A 22,530-nucleotide genomic window follows, 5' to 3' on the forward strand; every position below is an offset into this window, starting at 1 on the left:
GACTTGAGTAAAGGACACAACAGGGGCACACTGCTCTCAGCTGGACCAAACATGCCTAATGTTTTTATTTTGTGATAAGGGGTTATGTGCACAGCTATTCAGAAACCATTTTTTCCACATATAAATGCAGACAGACGGGAGCTATTGCTTTATTTAAACCTCACCTATGCGAACAAGAAATCTGGTGCCACAGGAAAGAGACCAGTTGATGAGGACAACTCTACCTCTACTATTTGTGCAGTCCAGGGGCTTTACTTTGGACCAGGTATAGATCCTCAGCTGCCTCTCCATCCTTAAGCATCTCCACTGTATTTGGAATTTTTCCAAAGAATCTATGGCAGACATAGACCACAAAATCCCCTCTAGTGGCAGGAGCACACAAACCCAAAGAAGAGTGCAGAAACAAATTCTCCTAGCTTAAGTCCTTAAGTCAAACCAAAGTCAAGAGTGGAATTGGGGGATTTGCTTCTATGGCTTCAACCCAAAATGCAGAAGTTTCACAGTTTGCACAGAAGGCCCTCTCAGCTCAATGAGAAGAAAATTAAATTTAATATGAAAGTTTCCTCTTACCAGAATCCCTTTTAGTTCTTTCATTGCACTTTCAGAGGGCTTTGGTGTTTCTGGCTGTAAGCAAACACAACACACAAATGTTAAAAGTCACATGAAGTGGCCCAGGACAGACTCTGTACCTGCAGACAGACCTCACCCAGGGGCTGCTGCCCAGGCCTGTGGCTGTGTGACATTCCTCTGTCCCCTCCTCTCCTGGGCACAGAGCTAACACTCCATCCATTTCCTTACTCAGAAGAGGAGAAGAGCCTCAGCTCTCAGCACTGTGAACCACACACTACAAGTAAAGATTATGCTTTTGTGAAGGAGGTAAGCAACGTGCTACAGTAGCCACATTCAGGTATAAACTGTGCTGCATAAAAGAAAAAAAAAAGGGTAAATGCAGCCTACTTGTTGGTCATCCCCTTTAACCACTTCAGGTATTCTCTCTGTGCTTTTTGTTTCTTAGCTGCTGTTTGTTTACAAGCTTCTTTTCTGTGTCAAAGAAACTGGCCTTTTTTACTTACTTACTTACTGCTGCCTTTTTTTTTTTTTCCTTTATTTTTTGGGTTTTTTTTTCTTTTTTTCTTTTTTTGTTGTTTTTTTCTTTTTTTTGTTCCTCAGGTATATGCTGCTCTAATTCATTTTATCCAAAATCAAGCAAAGTAAATGAAGGGGAGAAAATGTATTCTTCTGAATATATAACAGAAAAGTTTATTTTCAGTGTAAATTACTATACTTAGCTAAAAGTATTGGTCTGCTACTTATTCCAAACCTTTGTTTTAGGCCTGCTTGACTGGTTGACTGGTCTCAGGTGAACTCCCTTTTTAATCCTGTCCATCATTTCTTCCACAGCTTGCCTCTTCAGATCTGTAACTTCTTCACCTGCTAAAAAAGTCAAAGAACAGATCACATTTCAGACAGGAACTGCAGAGAAATGGTACAAAGTAAAAAACCATGTTCTCATTCTGCATACAGGGATCTCTGCTCTCAGCTCAGCTGCCCCCAGCTCCTCAAGGATAAAATTCCACCCTGCACTGAGCATCCTGACTTTGCCAATGCCCAACTGCAGAAGTTTGGACAGAAGCAGGGCCCTCATCCTGAGAAACACAAAGCTCCAGGACCTGTTTGGGAACTGCACAAGCTCAGTGCTCTAGGCTGAAGCAGCAGGGGCTGGAAGAACACAGCTCTGCTTGCACTGGGGCTCAGCAGGAATTTCCCCAGCTGCACTGACACAGGAGAAGATGATAATGCCCCAGGACAGGGGACTCCCCCATTTCTCATGGGTTTGAGGACCTGGCAGGAACAGCACACCAACACCTCAGCCTGACCTAAACCCATCCCTCCTAAAAACACTGCATCAAGTTAAAGGGAAAAACTGAAATAGCATGAAAGGAAATGGCTGCTTTGTCAAGAGATTTGGTATCAGGACTGCAAATTTTTGAGATGACATAGGAAGCTCTGTGATGAACCTAAATAATGCCTGTTAACTTATCAGCATTCTGGATAACAAAAGAAAAGACCCTTAACATACCAGAAAGGGGAGGGGGGGAAGAGCACTTAAATACTTGGAGAAATAGGGTTGATGCTATTCAAAGCTGCCAACATTGTACCTTATGTAACAGGAATTTTAAAAAGACTTCTGCTCTCTCACTTGTCAGGGTACTCTTGATGATTCACAGAAATGTGGTTTATGTATTCTAAGCTGATTTAATGTCAGCCTTTAATTTCACAAACAGGCTGTTTCAAATATAAAAGCTTAATTGGTGGTATGGGATAGAAACCACTCATTCTAAGTCCTTAACAGAGGTTAAAACAAGACTCAAGTTTGGTATAATAACTAAATCAAGAAAGAATTTTCTGCCTTTTTTCAATTTTTATTTTAAGGACAGCTCAACTATTAAGAGGAAAAGCAGTTTATATGTAATTGAAGAAAGGTCAGAACTGTTCGTTTACTAATAAATAATGAAAGCATGAGGAGTTGAGAACTTAAGAGTGAATTTCATGCAATCACTGCTTGTGACAGTCTCAACAAAAAGTTGTAATCAAAACATCTAGGGTGCTTCAAGGAACCCTGACAAATCAAGGCACCGTAATTGGACTTGTACTGAAAGATAAGACTGACCCTTCATCAGAGATCTCAGACAAGGTCATCTCTCTAACTACTCTATCCAGACCAACAACCTTGTTTCTCTCAGACTGGTAACCAGTTCCCAGAAATTCCCCCAGGGACCTGCCCAAGTCACTCCATTCCTCAGTTCCTCACCTGAGAATGGGAGGAGTAAAACTCCCTCTCCCCCACCTCCTGCCCGTTGGTTCCATGCAACAATCCAGCCTGACTTACATACCATTAGTCTGCTAACAGCAGGGGTCTTTTTAACAGTTATATCCTATAATTTCAGCCAGGTTCCCTTCTTTGTTTAAGTGGCAGCAAATGAGTTAAGCAATTCACTAAAAACAAACTCCTGCTGCTTCAGAAGGAAGAGAGAAACAGCAAGAAAACCCTTGGTTATTTAACTGGCAATGCCTGTCTAACTAGCCCCGATTCCTCAGGCACTCACAGTCATTTGCAAATCTGTACTTAAACTCCTGTTCTCAACCTCCTAAGTTTCCAGCTTCCATTAACAACAATAAAATGCAATTTCAGCTGTTACTTTGCATGCAGAGCCACCTTAGTGCAAGACTGTTTTGTTTTAGGTTTTCAGTGTTATTAAAGGATTAGAATTACAGTCAACTCTGAGTGGTAATTTCACAAGATATGAACTGAGGGACAAAAACTGAAGTATTTAACAAACAAGCTCTGTGGAGAGGCTCTGGATAGAAGAAATTGCCATGTGGAAGTTCAGAAATTTCCCTGTATTATGCTGAATAGAACCTGCTCTCTGTTTAACGCCCTTAGGTTTGGTCTTCTGCCTCTTGCAGGCAACTTGTGGAAGCACAAAGCCCTGTACATGCTGCAGCTCAAGCAGGAAGATTAGAAGTTTTCTCCAGTTACAGCAAGTGCTAGGTGTTCCCTTTTCATTTTTGACCTGCAGCCTCAAAGACTATTCATACTCAAATCCTTTTGGAAGAAGTAAATTGGATGCCTATGACCACTTCAGTTGTGGAGGCAGAGGTGGCTATGAGGGCCACACAAATTTACTTGGGATCTCGAGGAAGTTTGGTGTAGAATACAACAAAATGTTTCAGCTGTGACCATCTGGTCTGACAGCCTGACCACTTCAGGGCTGACCAAAAGTTAGAGCATGTTCTTAAGAGCCTCAAGAACCTACAGGCTTGGAGCACCAGCCACCTCTCTGGGAAGCCTTTTCTAGTGTCTGACCATTCTCACCATAAGTAAATTCTTCCTTATGTCCAGTCTAAGCATTCCTTGATGCAGTTTTAAACACTCCCATGTGCTCTGTCACTGGATCCCAGGGAGAAGAGCTCAGCACCTCCCTGTCCCTTCCTCAGGAGCTGTAGAGAGCAATAAAGTCACTCCTCAGCCTCCTTTTCTCTGAACCACACAAGCCCAGAGTCCTCAGCCACCCCTCCTAGGAAAACCAAAGCTACAGTCCCAAAGATACCACTTCCCATCTTGGTGCACATATTCCTGGGCTGCAATCCCATTTCTGGGATTGTGCTGGACATGCAGAGCTGCAGTTAATGCTGACAATCTGAACCACCATCTTTATCCCCAGCTCCTTTCCTGCAGCCCCAGTGGATAACTCACACAGCCTGAGAAGGGATGAGCCATACCTGACTCCTGCTGAGGAGGTTTCTCCTTCTTGCTCACGTTGGTGTTGGAGTGAGATCTCTTGCGAATCATTGACATGAGAGACCTTGGGGGGAAATGAAACTGCACATTGTCATTCTGTCCTGTCATTCTGTCCTGGGTCCCCACTGTCATTCTGTCCAGGGTCCCCCCACTGTCAGAATGAGCCTGAACATGACACACCACCAGCCTGCCTACACCTGATTATACAGCCTCTTACAAAAGACTCATTTAATGGTTCTTGAATGCAGATGCACTGAATTACCCCCCACAATGCCTCCCATCAAAATGCACCAGAGAAATTTATTTCTTTTTAACAGGCATTAGGCACAAATCAAAACACTCCAGATTTGAATGTTAAAAGCCAGGGTCTCATTGTGACACATGACAAACAGAAGCTGTTCTGGCATAATAAACAAAAAGAAGAGCTGTAGATGTTGAAGTACTGTTCTCCAGAGGACACTTAAATATGGTGATCAGTATCTCCTCACCATTTCCAAGTTTGTAATCTCTTACGGTGTCAAATAATTATCCCCTCACTATATTCACAATGTATAAGTCCACACCAGCAAATGATTCATCTTCAAGAACAACACAAGCTCCTGTGCACAACTGATGTGTCAGTGAGGCCAGTCACTCCCTACTGAACACCATTCCTTACACAGCAGAGTGACATCCCTGCCTAAAAGGTCAAAACTCTGTCCCAGAAAAATGCAGCAGCCAGTGCCTCTGTCCTGAAACAACTTCTATCCACATACACATCACAGTGCATGAGGAAATAGTCTGACTTTGCTATGACAGGGCTTAAAATTAATAGTTGCACCTACTCCAAACAGTAAAAGGCACAAATTTAAACAAAAAATCCCACGACACCCCTACACATTTAATTCATGCTATCCATCAGTGAGAAAGGAGCAAGCAGGCCAGATGAGTTAATGGACATAAAAGAAGCAAAAGGCCAAACACAATCTTCCTGAACATGCTTAGTTTCTAAAAACAATGCAAGATGCACAAAGGGATGAATTCTCCCTAATAATCACATCTATTCATAAGTTTAACACAGTAGTTAACAAGACTCCTGGATGTCATTTCTATTACAGAAGATTCCAAACTGTCATCCAAATCCATTTATTTTTAAAACCAAACAGACAACGTGAAGACTAGCAGAGTTTTTAAAATTAACTAAGCACCCTTTAGTGTTTTGTTAATTTATTTGGGTCTAATGTCTGATACATCAGCAGAGACTGGTCATCCTCTTTTATAGTCCTTTGTAGAAATCTAGCCAAATTTTGATAATTTTGCCCAAAAATGCTTGATGACTGGGTGGTGATTTTCGTTTGTTATTTTTTTTCCCCTCCTTTTTAACTTATGAAAGTAATTGTGGGAACTCAATGGAGTCTGCATTTTCATCACCAGTATCTGACATGAAGGGACACACAATAATCTAACATATCCTTTGGTTCAAAGGAGTTTTCTTGGCAATAGAAAGCATTTCACAAGTCTATAATTACAGCTATCAGGTGAATAGGGAAAAAATAATCTCCTAAATTTAGAGGAGACAGGTATCCCTCCTCCTCCAAAATCACAGTCTAGACAATCTGTTAGGCTTGGCAAGGCAGGCACTGCTCAGAATTGGCCTGGCTGTTCAGTCTGGGGGCAGGGGGGGCACTGAGCATGCCCTGCAGCACAGTAAATACAGGACAGCCCCAATGATGATGGGAGAAAATTATGCATCTGATTCCAGTGATATCAGAAGGCTAATTAATTACTTTATTATACTATATTATATTACACTGAATCTGCACAAGCACTCAACTCCACTCAACTGAACAGAGCAGAATCTTGTGACTGTCTGCTGACCAACAGCCTGGACACACACTTGGCCCTGACAGGCCAAGGAAACAAAACCCCATCACTTTGGGTAAACAATCTCCATATTGCATTCTACTTTTGCACAAACACAGGCACAGCCAACGAGATAAGAATTTTTTTTCTTTCTCTGAGGTTCCTTGCTGCGATTCCCAGAAATATCCTTGGGAAGTTGTGCCTTGCTTTTCTCTGTGAGGAGAAATGCAGCCACACTGCAGCTCAGGAGCCCCAGACAGGTGGAGAAAGCCTTTTTGCCTTTAAAGACACTCTTCTGCCTGGATGCCAGCGATGAAGGAGCTCTGTTTCTGCTCTGCCCTGGCTGGGAGCACTCACCGGATGGGGTTGGGAGGAGGAGGAGGAGGGAGAGGAGGCGGAGGAGGAGGCGGCGGAGGCGGGGCAGGATTTTCCGACTGCTGGATTCGCTTCTGGAGCTCATCAACTGCACGGGGGCAAAGAAACAAACCACAGTCAGCTCTTGGGCTCTCTCATCCCCTCTAAAAACCAACTTTGAGAAAAAAACTCTACTAATTAACTAAAGAACAAACAAGAGTAAACCACACAACTGCCCAAAGTCAATTTTTTGGACATTTTCTACCACAACGCACAGGATTCCCATTAAAACAGCTGCCTCCAACCTGAGTAACTATTGAAACTCTCCCTCACACAGGACTCTTCATATAAAATGACAGAGCAGGGAAAACTTGATCCCATGTCTGCAACAGTGTATCTGACGTTGTATTTGAGAATGAACTAACAAGAGATCAAAGAAATTGACAATTTCAACCTCCAGACCTGTCTCTGCCTTGCTGATGGTGTGGGCTTTCCCCATAAAAATGGTTGAAACTGGGTCGTGGTAGAATGGATTTTTTTCTCTCTTGTTTTCATGTCAGACCTAAAATGTGGAAATTACTTTTCTGCACTTGAAATGCTGTCAAATATAATTAACTGGGGAGGGGCAGAAACAGAGAAAAAAAATCCTGAATTTCTTTTAGTTCCAAAAATCCTTAGCAACTGTTTTGAGTGCGGTAGGTTATGGGAGAAGTAAGAATATGATTTCCAAAGTGGATATGGTTCTTTGTTCTTGCAATGATGGATTCAAATTAAAATTGCAGTATTTTAAACTTGCTTTTAAATTTTAAAAGGTAAAAAAATTTAACTGGTAAATTAAATGTAATAAAAATCAACTGAGTGATTTTAAAGTCCAGGTATAATCTTTTGTGTTTTTCACACACACACCTATTCCCATATATTTATCCATCTGTAAGACTCAGGGCAACCTAACCACAGGATTTTTGTTCCTTACAGAAGTTTTACGAGGTTATTCCTTCACGCACATTTTGGACACAGTTGTTCTGCAGCTGCAGGCAGCTGCTGTACTTTGTCTAGTGAAGCAAAGGTCTGAGTCACAGCTACACAAAAGCTTCTAGGGTCTCAAATGTAGATGTGCACCAATCATCCCATACACACACTTCACCCCTAAAATGAAAGTTATTACACTATTTTACCTGAATGCTTTAGGTCCCTAGCTTTTTCTTCTGCATGCTGACACTTCTGCTCCAGTTCTTTTTTATCTTCTTCCAAAAGTTCTAGTTGCTGTTTAAGGCGACCAATCTCCTTGTGCAGCGACTGATTCTCTAGCTGCTCTTCTAATTCTTTTATCTGCAGTTGGCAAACAAGAGCATTCATCACAATAAAAGACATTTTCTGTCCCTCCTGTTGGCAAATAATCCACTAGGCACAGTTATGCCTGAAAACATCATGTTATAGTACAGGAGTGAAGCAAAAATCCCAGCAAAAGGAAAAATTTTGAATGAGAACTGGAAAGATTTTTCTGAGAGATGTCAGAATTTTCTGCTATGATCCCAACTTGCTTTATCTCTTCTTTAAAATATATCTTTAGCTTCAAAGTACTTAAGCTTTACGTTGTTCCCTCTTCTTTTTATAGAGCTTTATCACATAATTAATTTCAGAACATTTCTTCATTTGAAGCACGAGAACGTTGACATTTTTGTTCTTTTACTGCTTCCACTGACAGGCTCATTATTTAAACTCCCTTGTCTCAACTCATGCAGATGCCAGTGGGGAAATTATGGAATATCTGATTCAGAGGCAGCATTCAGATGCAGAGTAGCAGTAACTTCACAGCTCCCCAAATATATACATTTTTTTCTAGACTTCAAAGTAGCCAAAGATGCAAAGCTTTTCTATGAACTGGAAATGATTCTTCCAAAATATTCATTCAGAGCATTTGAGAATGCAGTCTTAGTACTGGTGCATTGATGAAAGAGCAGGAATTGTTTACCTATCCCTAGCACTACTCTACTAACAGAGTTTTAGGAACAGGCCTCAGGGCTAAAGCAGAGCTCATTTTCAGGCTTTCCTGGGAAGCAATGGCGATTTCTACCAGTAAAGAGATTGATTTAGTCTAGTTTCAGAGAATAAATTTGTTTATATCCTATCAGTTTAGATCCTCTCCCAGCACTTTGCAGATTCACCTAACACTTCGCTGCTCCAGTGTGTGTCTGGCTTTCCCCCATCCATTTTTTCAGCAAGAACCAAACCACTCATGTGCACTGCCTACCTGTCACCTCCTGCTCTTTCCTTACATCCCCAAGACACCCTTAGTATTACTCAACGTCCAAAATATGCTCTTGCTATCTCTTCACTTAATGGAACCTGATTCACTGCTTGTAACTGCACTTCACTGGCACCCCAAATAAAATACTTGCCTAAAACAGAGCCTCTTCAGGCTCAGGAGACTTTGAGTTCTGTACTCATATCTGAACAGTGACTCAGAAAAAGGAAATCACAACTTTCTCTGAAATTTAGTTTTTAAACTCGAAGCTTTTACAGGGGATATGATCTCAAGTAATCCTGAATGTAATTAAGACACAGCACTCCTTAAATTCAGGAGGTTTTCAAAGACTTCCAGATGAGATGAAAAGAATTTCTGTTTTACCTTTTGCTGGTGTTGAAGCCTCTCTTCTTCTAATGTGTGGGTTAGCTTAGCATTGTCATCCAAAGCCTTCAAAAGCTGTTGATCAGGAGCAAAAGTTTGCAGAAGCAACTGACTCTGCCTTTTCATCTTGTTTTGTTCAATGAACATCTGCCAAAACAAGCCCACACCCAACAAAAACAACAGTCAGGCAAGCACGGTCTGATGCTAAAAAGGCAACTGGAAAGAAAATGAGATACTAACATCGTGTTAATGAGGTAGAAATAATGAAGAAGCTGAGGAGGAAGGGGAAAGGAAGTTTGAGAGCAAAATTCACAAGGGCTAGGCTCACACTGAAAGGAACCAGGTGTTTGCTCAGAACCACCCACTGCTACACCTCAATTACCCACACGTTGGCAGCATTCAGAATTTAAACACATCTCTCAATTCTGTTTCCTGGAAATGGGAATAATCTGATCCCCATTCTGGGAACTCTGGAAAGACTAAAAGAACTCTAAGTGGAAGATAAAATACCTATCAATTCACAGACTATCTCCTCAAACACATCTATGAGCCTTGGCACAAAGCCACTCACTTGAGGGTTAGCTGGATATGCGAATGATGGAAACTCATTTCTTCAGGAAACAAATTTCAGTCCATGGCTGTGTAATCAGTGTAGGCACTTGCCCTGGGAAAAGGCTTTTTAGGACAATTTCAGCCTTTTAGTCCTGATCCTTGTGTTCCTTCCTCTTCCCAAGTTACATTTTTGATGTGGCAAATAAATACATTGTGGGGGGCAGGCAAAAATCAAAGGTCTAGAGACCTGACATTGATAAAAAAATCCCACACATCTCTAGGCTTCACTTAAGAGGTGCAGAAGCTGTCAGCATATGCAGTTTCCCTGAGAGATCTGTTCCTACCAGACTGTTTAGGAACTAGGAAAAAAAAAAAGATTGCTTCCCAACAACAAAAAATTCCTAGTGAATTTGTTCTGCACCTTGACATCTCTTTCAGGTGGATGTTTGCCCCCAGGCAACAAGGGCTTCCACTCGACAAACTCAGCTGTGCCTGTTCTTAGAGCAGAAACAGGGACTGGGTCATGCTGAGGTTTCACATGAGTGTGCACAGGTCAGCAGAGCCACTTCTGGCAGCAGAACAGAGAACAGCCTGAGAATGCAGGTACTCCCTCAGACTGCAAAAACACTGTTGTAGAGCTCAGCAAAAGCAAGGAGATATTTTAAGAATAAAGTGTTAGAAATACAAAAGTGCCATGACATCTTTTCAGATTCCCATCCTGTTTATTCACAAACCAGAATTACAGATAAAACACATGGTTTCTTCCCCTCTGGTGCCACTGCAATGCTCTGTGATTTATTTCTTTTAATACAATTAGATATTAAGTATGAGCTGATGCTTGTGGCAAGCATTCTATGCACAGACACTTCAGCTGAGCTTTCCCAGCAAGCAGCCCTGTGCAGACAGACTGAGAAAATCACTGAACTTTTACCTGCCCTGGCAGCCTGTGTGACCCTGCATGCCAGGAGGAGTCAACTGATGCAGCCCTAACACCAAGAAAACCTGCAGTGAACACTCCACTGGGCAAAGCTGTGCCACGGGGGCAGGCAGCAAAGCACTGGAAGCATTTGATGGAGAGGAAATGATGAACGTGGGCACTGGTGCTGCAATTTGTTATACAGCAAACAGGAACAAACTGCTGACAGTGCAAAGTCAAATGTGCACTGGACATCAGCTCTCTGTCCCCAAATCCTGCCAGCCAAACCAATTTATGCTTGTGTTATCTTTTACTAGTAGGGCTGGGGCAAAAACAATTCAAGGGCAAGAGAAATTGAGAATCAAAGCTACCCACAACAATGCATAAAGGTTTGCCTTCGTACTGCAACAAATTCATTTAACACTTGGGAATATTCTTAAAAGAAACAGCATCTTTGAACATCATACTTGAGATAGGCCTCTAAATCACTGCAAAACAACTCAATACTGTCTCTAAGTTTTCTGTGCTCCTGTCAAGTCACTCACAGAAGTTATTTAACTCTGACAGAAAACAAGCTCTCTCCAGAAGCCAACTTCAGCAAACATCACACATTACACACTTTCAAAGCAAAGTGAAACCTGGATTTTTTTTTTATTTTTTTTTTAATCTGAAAAATATTTTAAGGTGATCAATTCCAGATTTTTATTCACCAAGTTTCTGCCACTAAATCCAACCAGAGTTGTTCCAGCCTGAGGGAGCAGAAAGCTGCCAAAACAAGAAGAAATCAAGTAGAGCAACTTGATTTCTTCAACTTGAGGAAATACTTCACCAAGTGTAGAAAATTCATATTCACTTTGTTTCATGTTCTTCTGCAACAGAATGATAAAAATCCTTTTGAAGACCTGGATGAAAACTTTTTCATTCAGAAGCTTTCACATCAAGTCCTGCATTTTCAATTAGCTTTATAAACTGCTTTAATGATATTGCAAATATTTTCCTGCTCACAAATATGAAAGCATCTTCAACATCACAGAAGAATAATTCTGATTATAAGGTAATGTTGCAATCAGGCACATGGGAACCAAATTCTCATGGGGAGTCCCATCCAGTTCAGAAGTTACTTACATAATTTCAACAAGTGCCAACATATTCTAAGTGGAAGGGATAAAACCAGACAGGACAGTTGTGTCAAGCAAGCTGGTGGTACTGATTCCAAGTTTTTGAGAGGCTGCACTGTTTGACATAGGACAAAAAAGACCCTTGCAAATTAATTTTAACCTAAAATTTAAAAAAATCAATTCCTGCTTTAGCAGGGCAAAAACCTGCCTGTCTGCACAACCCTGAATATTAATTAAAGTGACTGCTGAAAGGGCAAAACAGCTACCAACAAGATTATTTGGACTAGGTGGAATTTAACCAATTGATGGATTAGTTCCAACTTTGCCACCTGCTAGACAATTATCTGCAGAGCATCCCAATCAATGCTGGAAACACAAGTCAATGGTGCAGGAATCTGCTGAAAACCATGCCTGCAGCTGAAGGCAGACCACAAAGAAAAACAATTTGGTTGCACCTATCAGTCTCATTTTTAAAATCACCCATTATTGTGCAGACCAGTTATGTATCTTCCTCTCCCTGAGTTTACAAAGGGAAGCTGCAAAGTACAGGAAATCTGGGAGCTGGCCACTTTCTATCAGCAGAGTTTTCACAAGAGCTGGGGATGTGGAAAGAAGGGGGTGAAAATAATAGAAGGTTTTCCCTCGACCTCAGTGAGCCCACAGCTCATGCTCAGCCCCTTACCCGACAGAGCGCTCACTGCAGCTGTTTTTTGTTTACAGCAGGGCTGAAAAAGGAATTCTTCCTTATTAAAAACGTTAGAAAGCAACTCTGTTAGTGTCAAATCCCTGGGAACACCAAGCCTTGCTCAAGTAAGGTTCAGGATAAAACTGGATACTTTCCAACCAACCCTTCTCCCAGGAGCAAAACAATGACAAAGGGAATTCTTAAATATCCACGTGAAACTGCACTTCCATCTATACATCCTTTGGGTATTTGAGCAATAACCTTTTTGTCTTAGTTACAGTTTAAGGGAGAAAAATGTCCCAATAGGTGTTGTTCTAATAAGGTAATCAATGGTTGCATGAAGTAAAATAAAAATCAGTGGCATGCTGTCCATTATAAATAGAGTAAAAGAGGTAAGTAGCAAGGCAGAGTCAAACTTGGGAGAGTCAAACAGAAGAGAAGATCACTCAGCTGAGCAGCTGGTCCTTTTTTCAATCCTCAGCAGCACTGCCCCATCCCATCCACAACCTAGTGAGGAATCAGTGAGTCACAGAGGGGTAACCCATTCACATCTGTCACAGTTTACAGGAGCTGATGCCTTTTGCATTCTGTGTACCCCAAAGCCCTACAGCTTGTGTTCAGACCTCAACTAAGTCTCAAGAGAAGTAGGATCAAGGTATTTATATCTCCCCAAAAGAAGAGGCTGTTTGAAGCCTCTTTTATGTGATGGGGAGGACAGAATGATCATGTCTAATTATAGCTTGACAGGGCACTAAGTGGCTCTAAAATTAGGATTAAAATACAACTCCAGGTATGGTTTTCAGTTCAATGGCTAATCAGGAAAAAGAAAACCAAAAAACTCCTTTAGTGGAGTCAAAGTCTAATCTAGTTGTTTTAAGTGAGCAGTGTGACCATGAAAAAGGTCATTTACGTAATATGGATAGCCCAGAGTCACTCAAAAATGATTCATAATATTTCTGACCAATAAGGATAAAATCCAGTTGATTTTAGCTACCTGGCTAATTGCCAGACAGCTTCTGAAGGGACTGTTTAAAGAGCTACAAGCTGCAGCATTAGAAAGTTTTGTGGCTCAAAAGAAGAGGTCTAATTCATTCAGAATGGAAGAATCGGAGTGGATGAGTTAAGCCTATTTTCTGTCCATCATTTGCTTCTCACCACAGAGGTGCTTGGAGCATGTACTTTTGAGTGTGAGCAGACTGTATTCCCATCAACAGTGTGACCTCCTTAAAAACAGAGCATTATTTATTTTACCAGCCTGCTCTGTACTAAAGGGTTTCTTAAACTACAGCACTCATTCTTCACTTATGAGGAATAACTGCATGAAATACAGGGGAAATATAATCTCTATTGTTATTTATTTCTTCATTTCCTGCAGTTTTCTTTTTGTCATGGTAGAAGCACAGTGATACATTCTATAATGCTCACAGCCTCACAGCATTTAGACACCATCTAACAGATTCACAAGTAGATCATACACCACATGGAAAAGGAGGAAACATCTTCACTTTTTTCCCCACAGACTAATTGCCTGAACAAAAAGAGATGGGGGGAAAAGAGACCAAAGAGTTTCCTAGAGCATACATCTGCTACCATTCCCCAAGCCTCTTCCTGGGAAAAAGCTTGATGAAACAAATTAGCATTACATCATACTTCAAAAGTGGTAACATCCAAGCTCAGGAGAATTCAAGTACTAACTACTTATGTCTCTTTAATTATTAAATCCAGTTCAGTCAGCTGGACTGTAAATTAATTATCTTCAGATACCAGTTGCAGTTGAACTATCCTGGGTAAAGCACAGAGACTGGCACTTGCAAGCACGGAGTTGCTTCTCCAGAGCTGCTTTTGCAGTATCCACTCACAGAGGTAATATGTTAATGCAAAAGTCCTCACAAATTAACCCAAAAGGTCACAAATGCATCTCAGGAAGAGGTCTTTGGGAGCTCATGTCATCAAGATAACCAAACCCATTGCATTCAACCTCCTGAGTAGTGCAGACACCTGCTAAGTGTGACAATGATTTTCCCCAAGTTGACAGCCACCTTTTATCTTTCAATATGGGAAGATTCAGTCCCAGAGTAAGTTAAGTCAGCTGTGCACTGGCCCAGGCGTGGGATGCAGGTATTTTGATGAAAACAAGTTAAATACACATATTTTGTTGTGCAGCAGTTACTTAAAAGCACAAACAGCTGTAGGATGGTGTAAGCATTGAGGAGGGAAAGTCAATGAAAAGATGAACGATGCACACTAGAGATTTACTGAATTGTTTTAATTCGTCGGGATCATATTTCCTCTGAATGCAGCCTTTCAACTTCTTCACTGCAAATTGTTTTACAGGTTACCATAAACACTTGAGAAACCTTTCTTTTCTTTTTCAAGTTGTGCATTTTGAGCAAAACGCCTGTGCGAGCCTCAGAAGTGAAAGGAGCCCCAACAAACTGCTCAACAGTTTGACACTTCATTTCTGTCATGTGTCCAAAATACAGAGGGCAGGGAAAAAATCAGCTCAATGTCATCTTTGAGAGCACACTGCTTCTTCTCCATGAGGTTTCCAGAGCACTTCAGGTGTAGGGATTATCTCTCCACCAGAGTACACTAATAATAAACCATTCACTTCTGCTGGTTTTGGCTGGAAGAGTTCATTTTTGTCACAGTAGCTGGTATGGGGCTGTGTTTTGTGCTGAAAACATTATTGATAACAGAAAGATATTTTCATTATTGCATGGAGTCAAGGCCTTTTCTGCTCCTCACCCTACCCCACAGTGAGTGAGCTGGGGGTGCACAAGGAGCTGGGAGGGGACAGAGCCAGGACAGCTGAGCCCAGCTGCCCACAGGGACAGTCCAGACCAGGTGGCACCATGCTTTGCCTCTAAAGCTGGGGAAGAAGAAGCAAGAGGGGGACACTCAGAGTGATGGTGTCTGCCTTCCCAAATGGCTGCTGTACCCAATGGAGCCTGGCTTTCCTGGAGAAGGCTGAGCTTCTGTCTGCCCATAGGAAGCAGCGCATGAATTTCTTGTTTTGTTTTGCTTTTGGGTGCAGCTTTAGCTTTACTGAGGAAACTGTCTTTATCAGAGAGTTATCTCATTTTTAACTTCCAATCTGCTCCCCCATCCTGCTGGGGGAAAGGTGAGCAAGCAGCTGTGTGGGGTCTGAGTCGCCAAGCTGGGCTTCAACCCCAACATCACTACAAAATATTGTTGGAGGCCAGGATGTATGTTTAATAAACAACTTATGCAAGATTATTTTGTTAAACTCAGGAGATTTTTGCATGGCTAAGAGTTTCAATTTGCTTCTCACACTGTGTTCTTCTGCTTTTGGCTTGCTTTGGCTGCATGTACTGTATTTTGCTCATCTTTGTGGGAGAGTGCTTTTCAGGGCTACCTCTATATTATTGCAATGGCCTTCAAGATACTCTCTGCCTTCCTTTGTTTTCTTATAAACTGCTTCACAAACAGCTGAGAGATCTTCAAGTGTCTCTTAAAACCTGACACTAGAATTCTGGTTAAGCTTGCCAAGATTCCTGTGTTAACAGCCCTGTTTTATTCAGGTAGGTACAGATTTTTCCATGCCTCCGCCCCTTACACACTCTATTTATTTAGTTCTTTTATGCAGATTCCTGTACCTTTCACAATGGATTGTGACTCACTTCAAAACCTCTCTCCTTTTCCTTCCCCCTCTCCACACCACGGCTGACAATATTTACTCAGTTTCTTTAGAACTTCTAAAGAGCATGAATTCTAATGTTTGAAGTTGGATCACTTTTGATTAATTAAATATATATTATGGTGGTGCCAGCAGCATGACTATAATTAAAGCTGTATTGGGCTTTTTTTTTTTAAATTTTAATCAAAAGCTCTGATTTTCAAGTGTTCCCTCACTCCTATATGTGCCTGCTCCCTCCATGTCTCTGCTCTCCCCCATCTGCGCTGGCTTCTGCACACAGCTCACCTGCCCTTCCCTCTCACACCTGCACTCCCAAGTGCTCCTGTTCTGGGCAGAATCCTCCTCACCTGGCACAAGGGCAGGAGGCCAAGGGCAGCCCTTTGAAAAGCAGCCACTTCCCTGGTAGCCACAATGCAAAGAGAAGATGAAGCCACGCCATGGAGAAAGGGAAAGGGCTGAGTCTGAATGCATGGGCTGACAACACCATAAAGGCAAATTTAATGTGCTTCAGCCCCTTGGACAGACAACGTGCCCACCACCACACAGGCACCTCCACAGGCTGTAGTTCTGAATTTTACTGAGCTAAAACACACATTTGGCTGTTTGAGACATCACAAAAATACAAAACACTAAGATGTGCCATTTTTAAGCTGCAGCGACAGCCACATTACTTGGAGCCCTTTTCCCTTCTCCAAGTGCTCCATACAAATCAAGAACAAAGCACTGCACATGCAGTGTTGTCCTTTACTCAAAGCTCTTCCTTCTGTTGACACTGCACAGCTTAACTACTGTGGCTTTTGCAAAATCCAAGCAAAAATCCAGCAGAAATTTTGAGGTTTAAAAGAAACATTTTATAGAGACAGAGAAAACAGGCTAATGAAAGCAGGCAGAAAATCCCTGACCATCCTTACCATAATCCAAACACAGCTACTGCAAGCACATCCTAGAAAACTTAGCTCTCCAAACACAGCTGTGACCTTGCAGCATGATCCCTGTGAGAGGAAGCTGACACAGCCTCACTCGAGCAGAAAGCTGTGCTGCTGTGGATGCAGTTGTGGCCAGAGCCTCTCTGATGCCTCAGGTCACTCAGAGGACACCACCAGTGTGAAACTAGGCCAATGACAACAGGTTTTTAAAGTAATTTTAAATATTGGTTCCCCAAACATGAATCAGCAATGCCTTTGTTGTCACGTGGTCATGTATTTTAAGAACTGTTCTAAAAATCTTTCTGAGCAGCACAATACCACAGGAAGACAAGCAGGTACAGAAAGGGAAGAATAATGCAGGCCTGAAGTTCACTGCTGTAGTGATTCCATTTTGGATAAGAGAACTTTATGGAATGAAAACTTCAAGTGAACAGCTACTCTGACAGTCTGCACCAGCAGGGGCCCATAGTCTGGAAGAAGCAACAACTAAATAATGACAAAACCCAAGAAATAGCTGTTTAAAAATAATCAGCATTTCTTTGGCATTGTACCTAAGTTGCCTGTCAGCTTGTTAGTCAATTACAGAAAGTACTTTCAACATAATCTTTCAAAATGTGTCCCTCAATTGATACTGTAGTTTTGCAACATCTTTTTTAGGAGTCCACATATTTTTCAGGAAAAAAAACCAGCCCTTCAAATTATATCACTAGAAAGACAGCTAATCCCTCCCGGTTCCAACCACTACATATTCCACATTGGGATTCTGTAGCAAACAAAGACCAGGATAAATTTAATGCTCTGCCTTGAAAGGGGACAGAGGTAAGACTGCATAAGTAATTCCAAAGTGCTTTATATTTATTTTATGTAATGCTTCTTGAAACAATAAACTCATTTTTATGGATGAAATACAGATGTTACCTAAGCAGAATCTGGGGCTGGACAAGAGCTGGGAATTGAAATCAAGTCATCCAAGCTGGTAAGGCTTTGCCCACTTGCAATGTCTTAATTTTTCCCTTGACTACTCACCTCCTGTGCAAATGACTCTGCCTTCTTCCGCAGGTTCTTTTCCAGCTCAAAATTTTCATGAAGCTCTTCATATTCCTCTACTGCCAGCACAGACACTGTTTATATGAATTAAACAAGATCAGAAGGAAAAGTGGAACAGATCAAAAGAAGAAGTACTGTTTGATTTTCCCAGATAAGCTGCTATTCCCTAGTACCATGGATCCCTGACTGACAGCATGACCTAGTTTTACATTTCCATATACAATCTTCTTTGCAGTATTTGTCCTAAACCTCACCACACATATGCACAATTACTAATCTTCTGAACAGAGAAATACTCCTCCTTTTCAGACTGAAAATCTCCAGTAACAGGCATCAAGTACTACAGACCAGATTTTGCCTCTCTTTGAATCAAAAGAGCTCTGCTGAATCTATCAAAGATTAGGTTATTCTTGAGAAATCCATATTTGTTTACCTGGTTTGGAGATGAGCATAACAGTTTTTAAAGTGCTAATTTAGTTAATTTAATTTAATTAACAGTAAGTGGTAATTTAGACAGCGGGATACACATCCCAGCCTAACTGACTCTCAAAGTGATTCTAAGTTTAAAAAGCAAATAAACAAAAACCAACCACACACACAAAAATACCCAACATACAACCCATGTACTTAGAAATATTTAAGATCAATTCATAAACTCTGACTGAAATGCACTGAGTGCACAGCTCCAACACAGTGCCACATGAACAGAGGATACGGGAGGTACTGAATACTTTGGTAGCTCATTTTATGCATAAAAAAACCCCCTTGCTTTAATTTAACTCTTCCTTCCAGGAAAACAGGCATATGTGAAACTAGGGGCTGTTCTTTCCATAATGCTTAGAAAAAAGAAAAAAATTTCAAAAAATTTTCATCTGTCATATTATCCCATCAAAATCTTCAAGCTAATCTGTTTAATCAGCTGTTCTGAAGTTTGGTGGTGTTAGAGCCTTCAAGTACTGCCTGTCATAGGTTAAGAAATGCAGACACATGGAAGGGGTAGACACCTGGAGAAAGCTTACAGGATATGCTTTACGGTATCTCAGCCACTTCAGGAAAATGGGAAACACCCAATGCAGATTTTTACCAAACAATTTTTAATTTTTTAAGGCTTAGTAAGCAGCAAAAGGAAAGGGCAGAGTAATCTACAAACTAAAAACTTTTCCCTCTCCTCTAAACTTCTTTGGGATCAATTATTATTCATGTAGAAGCACTCACCTTCATGAAGCAAAAGCTTTCCTTTTTTGAGCTATATCTCTTTTTAGTCTTTCCCTGCTCTAGTTTTACCTCTCTTCTCTTTCCAGTAAAGGAAAATTCATTATTTTCTTCCATAACCTGGAAATCTTATTTCTCACATTCCAGCACTCCTGCCTGTTTCCCATCATCCTCTGAACATAAAACAAGTTGCTCCCAAGACCTCAGACATTCAAAATGAGAAGCTGCACCCCAATGAAAAGGAAGACTGGTGTAATAATTTAGGAAAGCAGGAGATTAAGGTTCAAATTGACAGACAGTCCATCTCTGTGAAGGACTGTGCCCCTGCCCTGGTTTCCCACTTATGGCACACGGGAAAAGGTTTCCCCATTCTCACATAACACTTGCTGTTCACATTGTCACATTTTCCTGGAGTACAGAATCTGGAACACCCCACGAGTTGATGCAGTGCCTGCAGCAATCAGGTTGAGTGTCAGATCTGGACCACAGTCACTGTGCTGTAACCTACTCTTTGTACTGCAGCAGAAAAGCTCTGCACTTCAGCAAAGGATGCAGCAAACTCTTAGAGAAGCAGTTCTCTTAGAGAACCTGCTGAGACTACACACCTCTGTTACATTTCTCCAACAGTTTTTGTTGCTTATTAACTTCGGTCGTCAAAACAGCTTTTTCTTCTTTCAACTTATTTACCTAGAAAAGTATAAAGAACCCATCAAAACAAAGAGCATTTCAGTAAATGGCACAAGGCACACAGCACATACATAATTCAAGCACTATTTTGCTGTCAGTAGCTCTGTTTCCTAGGTTTGGCTTGATGCTGGGGTTTCCAGTGGGATGGAAAGCATTTTTACTCCACCTTACAGATGTTGTAACAGATGTCATAAAAGGGTTAGGAACTAATCCTCCCATGGCACATTCCAGTCACAGCTGCAAATACATGATCTTTGGAACCTTTCAGGATCAGGTGTCATAGCACCTGGTTGGAAAGTTACTTGACTGTTTGCTTTTTAATATAGTCAGAGCCCTGTTTTGGTCTTTTTTTCCCCTGGGCTCTGTTTATTGTCCAAGTGCTGTCAGCTGTGTCTTTCTGAATGCAAGTGCTGCATAGACAGGAAGAGCCACTAAGTCCTGATTTGCATCAGTACATGGCTTACCCAGTTTTCAAGCAGGAATGAAACTCTGCTGGCTTAAAAAGCCAATTTGCTGGTCTAATTATGATGACACAGCACTGCCAATGGCTGGACTTAAGGATATACTCAATGAAGTAGCACCAGTGATTAAACTATGTGTCCTACAAAAGTATTTCTGACACATGTATGGGTTTAAGGAAATCCAAAAAAACCTGCAGGCTGTGATGGGTGAGCGGCTGTCAGGAAGAGGAGGTGACAGTTGTAATATGGGCTTAGATCAAACAGGTAAGGAGAAGTCATGTGCCAGCTACAGTGGCACTGGACTGTGACGCAGAGAGTCCCTTCCAGGGACATGCCCTAAGTGATCCATCACTGGCAGGACTTGAGATTAGACAGTACTCAATTAACTTCACAACTGTTTTCAGCAAAATAAGCTAAAAGTTACAGAAAGGACAGACTCCAGGCTAACATGGTCTCGCCTTCCATGGTACAATACATACTTCTTCAATTACTTCTGCAAGTTTGCACCTCAGGTTTTCCAGTTCAATGGCCAAGGTCTTCTTTTCCTCATGAACAGATACGATTTGATCTCGCAGCTCTATGGTTTGAGGAAGGAAATGAAGAATATATTTTATTGGAAAAACAACAACAAAGGAAATGTCACAGCAATGCAAGTACAGTTGAGTATGAAACACCTGAACTACGTATCAAGCATCAGTTGTAACCAAGGAACATCCTCAATAATTTATGAGCTTTGCATAAGTGTCAAGTAACAGATCTATAACTGGGTCACAGTTTCAGATTTACTCTGTTGAGGTAAGCTCCTTGTTCAGTCCTGCTGTCTTTATTTGCATTTTGAATGATTCATTTCCTGCTATAACAGGGCCAGTCCTGCCACCACAGAGGGTCCTCAGTCCTGCTCTTGAGACTGTCACATCACAGAGACTCTGGTATGGAGGCAGCAGAAAGCAATTTTTAAGAAGCATCCTTTAAAACAAATTAATACACTTCAATTCTTTTTGGATCATGAGTTCTTGTCACAAGGGAAACAAACAAAACAACAGGCAGTTAATACTTGGGAGGTTTTCACAGAAGAAATTGTCCTGAACAGCTGCCAATTTATAGCCTTTGTAACATTATGTGAACAGAGTCAGAGTATAACCTTTACTGATGGAAGAGCTAATGCTTGTAATTTTCCCCTCAGAATTTTTGTTCCTTAATTATTAAAATATGAAATAAATTAAATTCACAATGGAATAAAACATTTGATTATAATCACTTCTTAACAGGAGATCAGTTTGCATACATAATATATCAAGGTTTAGGTTAACATAAAATCACCACAAAAATCAAAATTTATTGATATATATTAGCTTTCAGTAAGTGCTCTCATTCCCCACCTGCTTCCAGTATTTCACAGCACTGCTGTTCATTGAATACCAGCCATGAGTTGAGAAAATGGTGGCAAATCAATTGCAGATGATGATGATGACATGCTGGATGTCATTCTGGTAGGTCTCACATCTTGAAAATGTCCATTCTACACCAGCATCCCCCCTCCCAGTTCTGGAACCTCAGATTTATTTTCCTCTAAATTAAAAGCATACACTTTCTAAAGTAAATAAAAAGACTTGTTTTCCCAGAAGATTTTTGATACACCTTGTCCATTTTATGGATTTGTGCTCTCCAGAGAAATTAATGGGGGAAAAAAGTCTCACTGAAATTTATGAGACTTGGATTAATTCTGGTTTTACAATACATATGTCAACCTCACTATGCAGAGAAAAAATCATATCCACATACCACAGAGAGCCTCAGGTTTTACTACCTTATTTGTATATCCTTACAGAAAAGTGGTGGGAGAGAAGGAATCACTCCAAGAAACATCCAATACTTTCTGGAATGATGAGAAGGCTAAATGACTTAGATGATCCCCAAAATACCACTTTTCATGCTTTAATGAATTGCTCATTAAGATAGAAAGCAGATACATCAAAACCTTTCTTCAGTATTTTTCTAATTTGACCCTGCTACACTCCCATCTGATCTGCAGCCAGTGTTTATTCTCTAATGTATTCTAGACACCTTTCTCCAGTACAAAAGTCTCATTTCCCATTCAGATGGGTTGCATGGTGTGCATCACACCATTTGCTGCCTT

General features: G+C 41.1%; 1 protein-coding gene across 2 annotated transcripts in view; it reads right to left on the reverse strand.

Annotated features, from left to right (window-relative positions):
• The window catches only part of SHTN1 (shootin 1), a 55,256-nt gene that overhangs the window by 11,923 nt on the left and 20,803 nt on the right, over positions 1-22,530 (reverse strand). The window contains exons 6-14 of one of the 2 annotated variants that reach the window (XM_030951638.1): positions 20,873-20,970; positions 19,851-19,932; positions 18,013-18,107; positions 9,129-9,275; positions 7,675-7,828; positions 6,503-6,608; positions 4,285-4,367; positions 1,322-1,434; positions 571-624 (exon numbers count right to left, since the gene is read on the reverse strand). In XM_030951638.1, coding sequence (XP_030807498.1) covers positions 571-624; positions 1,322-1,434; positions 4,285-4,367; positions 6,503-6,608; positions 7,675-7,828; positions 9,129-9,275; positions 18,013-18,107; positions 19,851-19,932; positions 20,873-20,970 — 932 coding nt within the window. The remainder of the gene's footprint in view (positions 1-570; positions 625-1,321; positions 1,435-4,284; positions 4,368-6,502; positions 6,609-7,674; positions 7,829-9,128; positions 9,276-18,012; positions 18,108-19,850; positions 19,933-20,872; positions 20,971-22,530) is intronic. The other variant, XM_030951639.1, reaches the window with a different exon arrangement.

Source organism: Camarhynchus parvulus, chromosome 6 (assembly GCF_901933205.1).
Source record: "Camarhynchus parvulus chromosome 6, STF_HiC, whole genome shotgun sequence".
Taxonomy (NCBI): domain Eukaryota; kingdom Metazoa; phylum Chordata; class Aves; order Passeriformes; family Thraupidae; genus Camarhynchus; species Camarhynchus parvulus.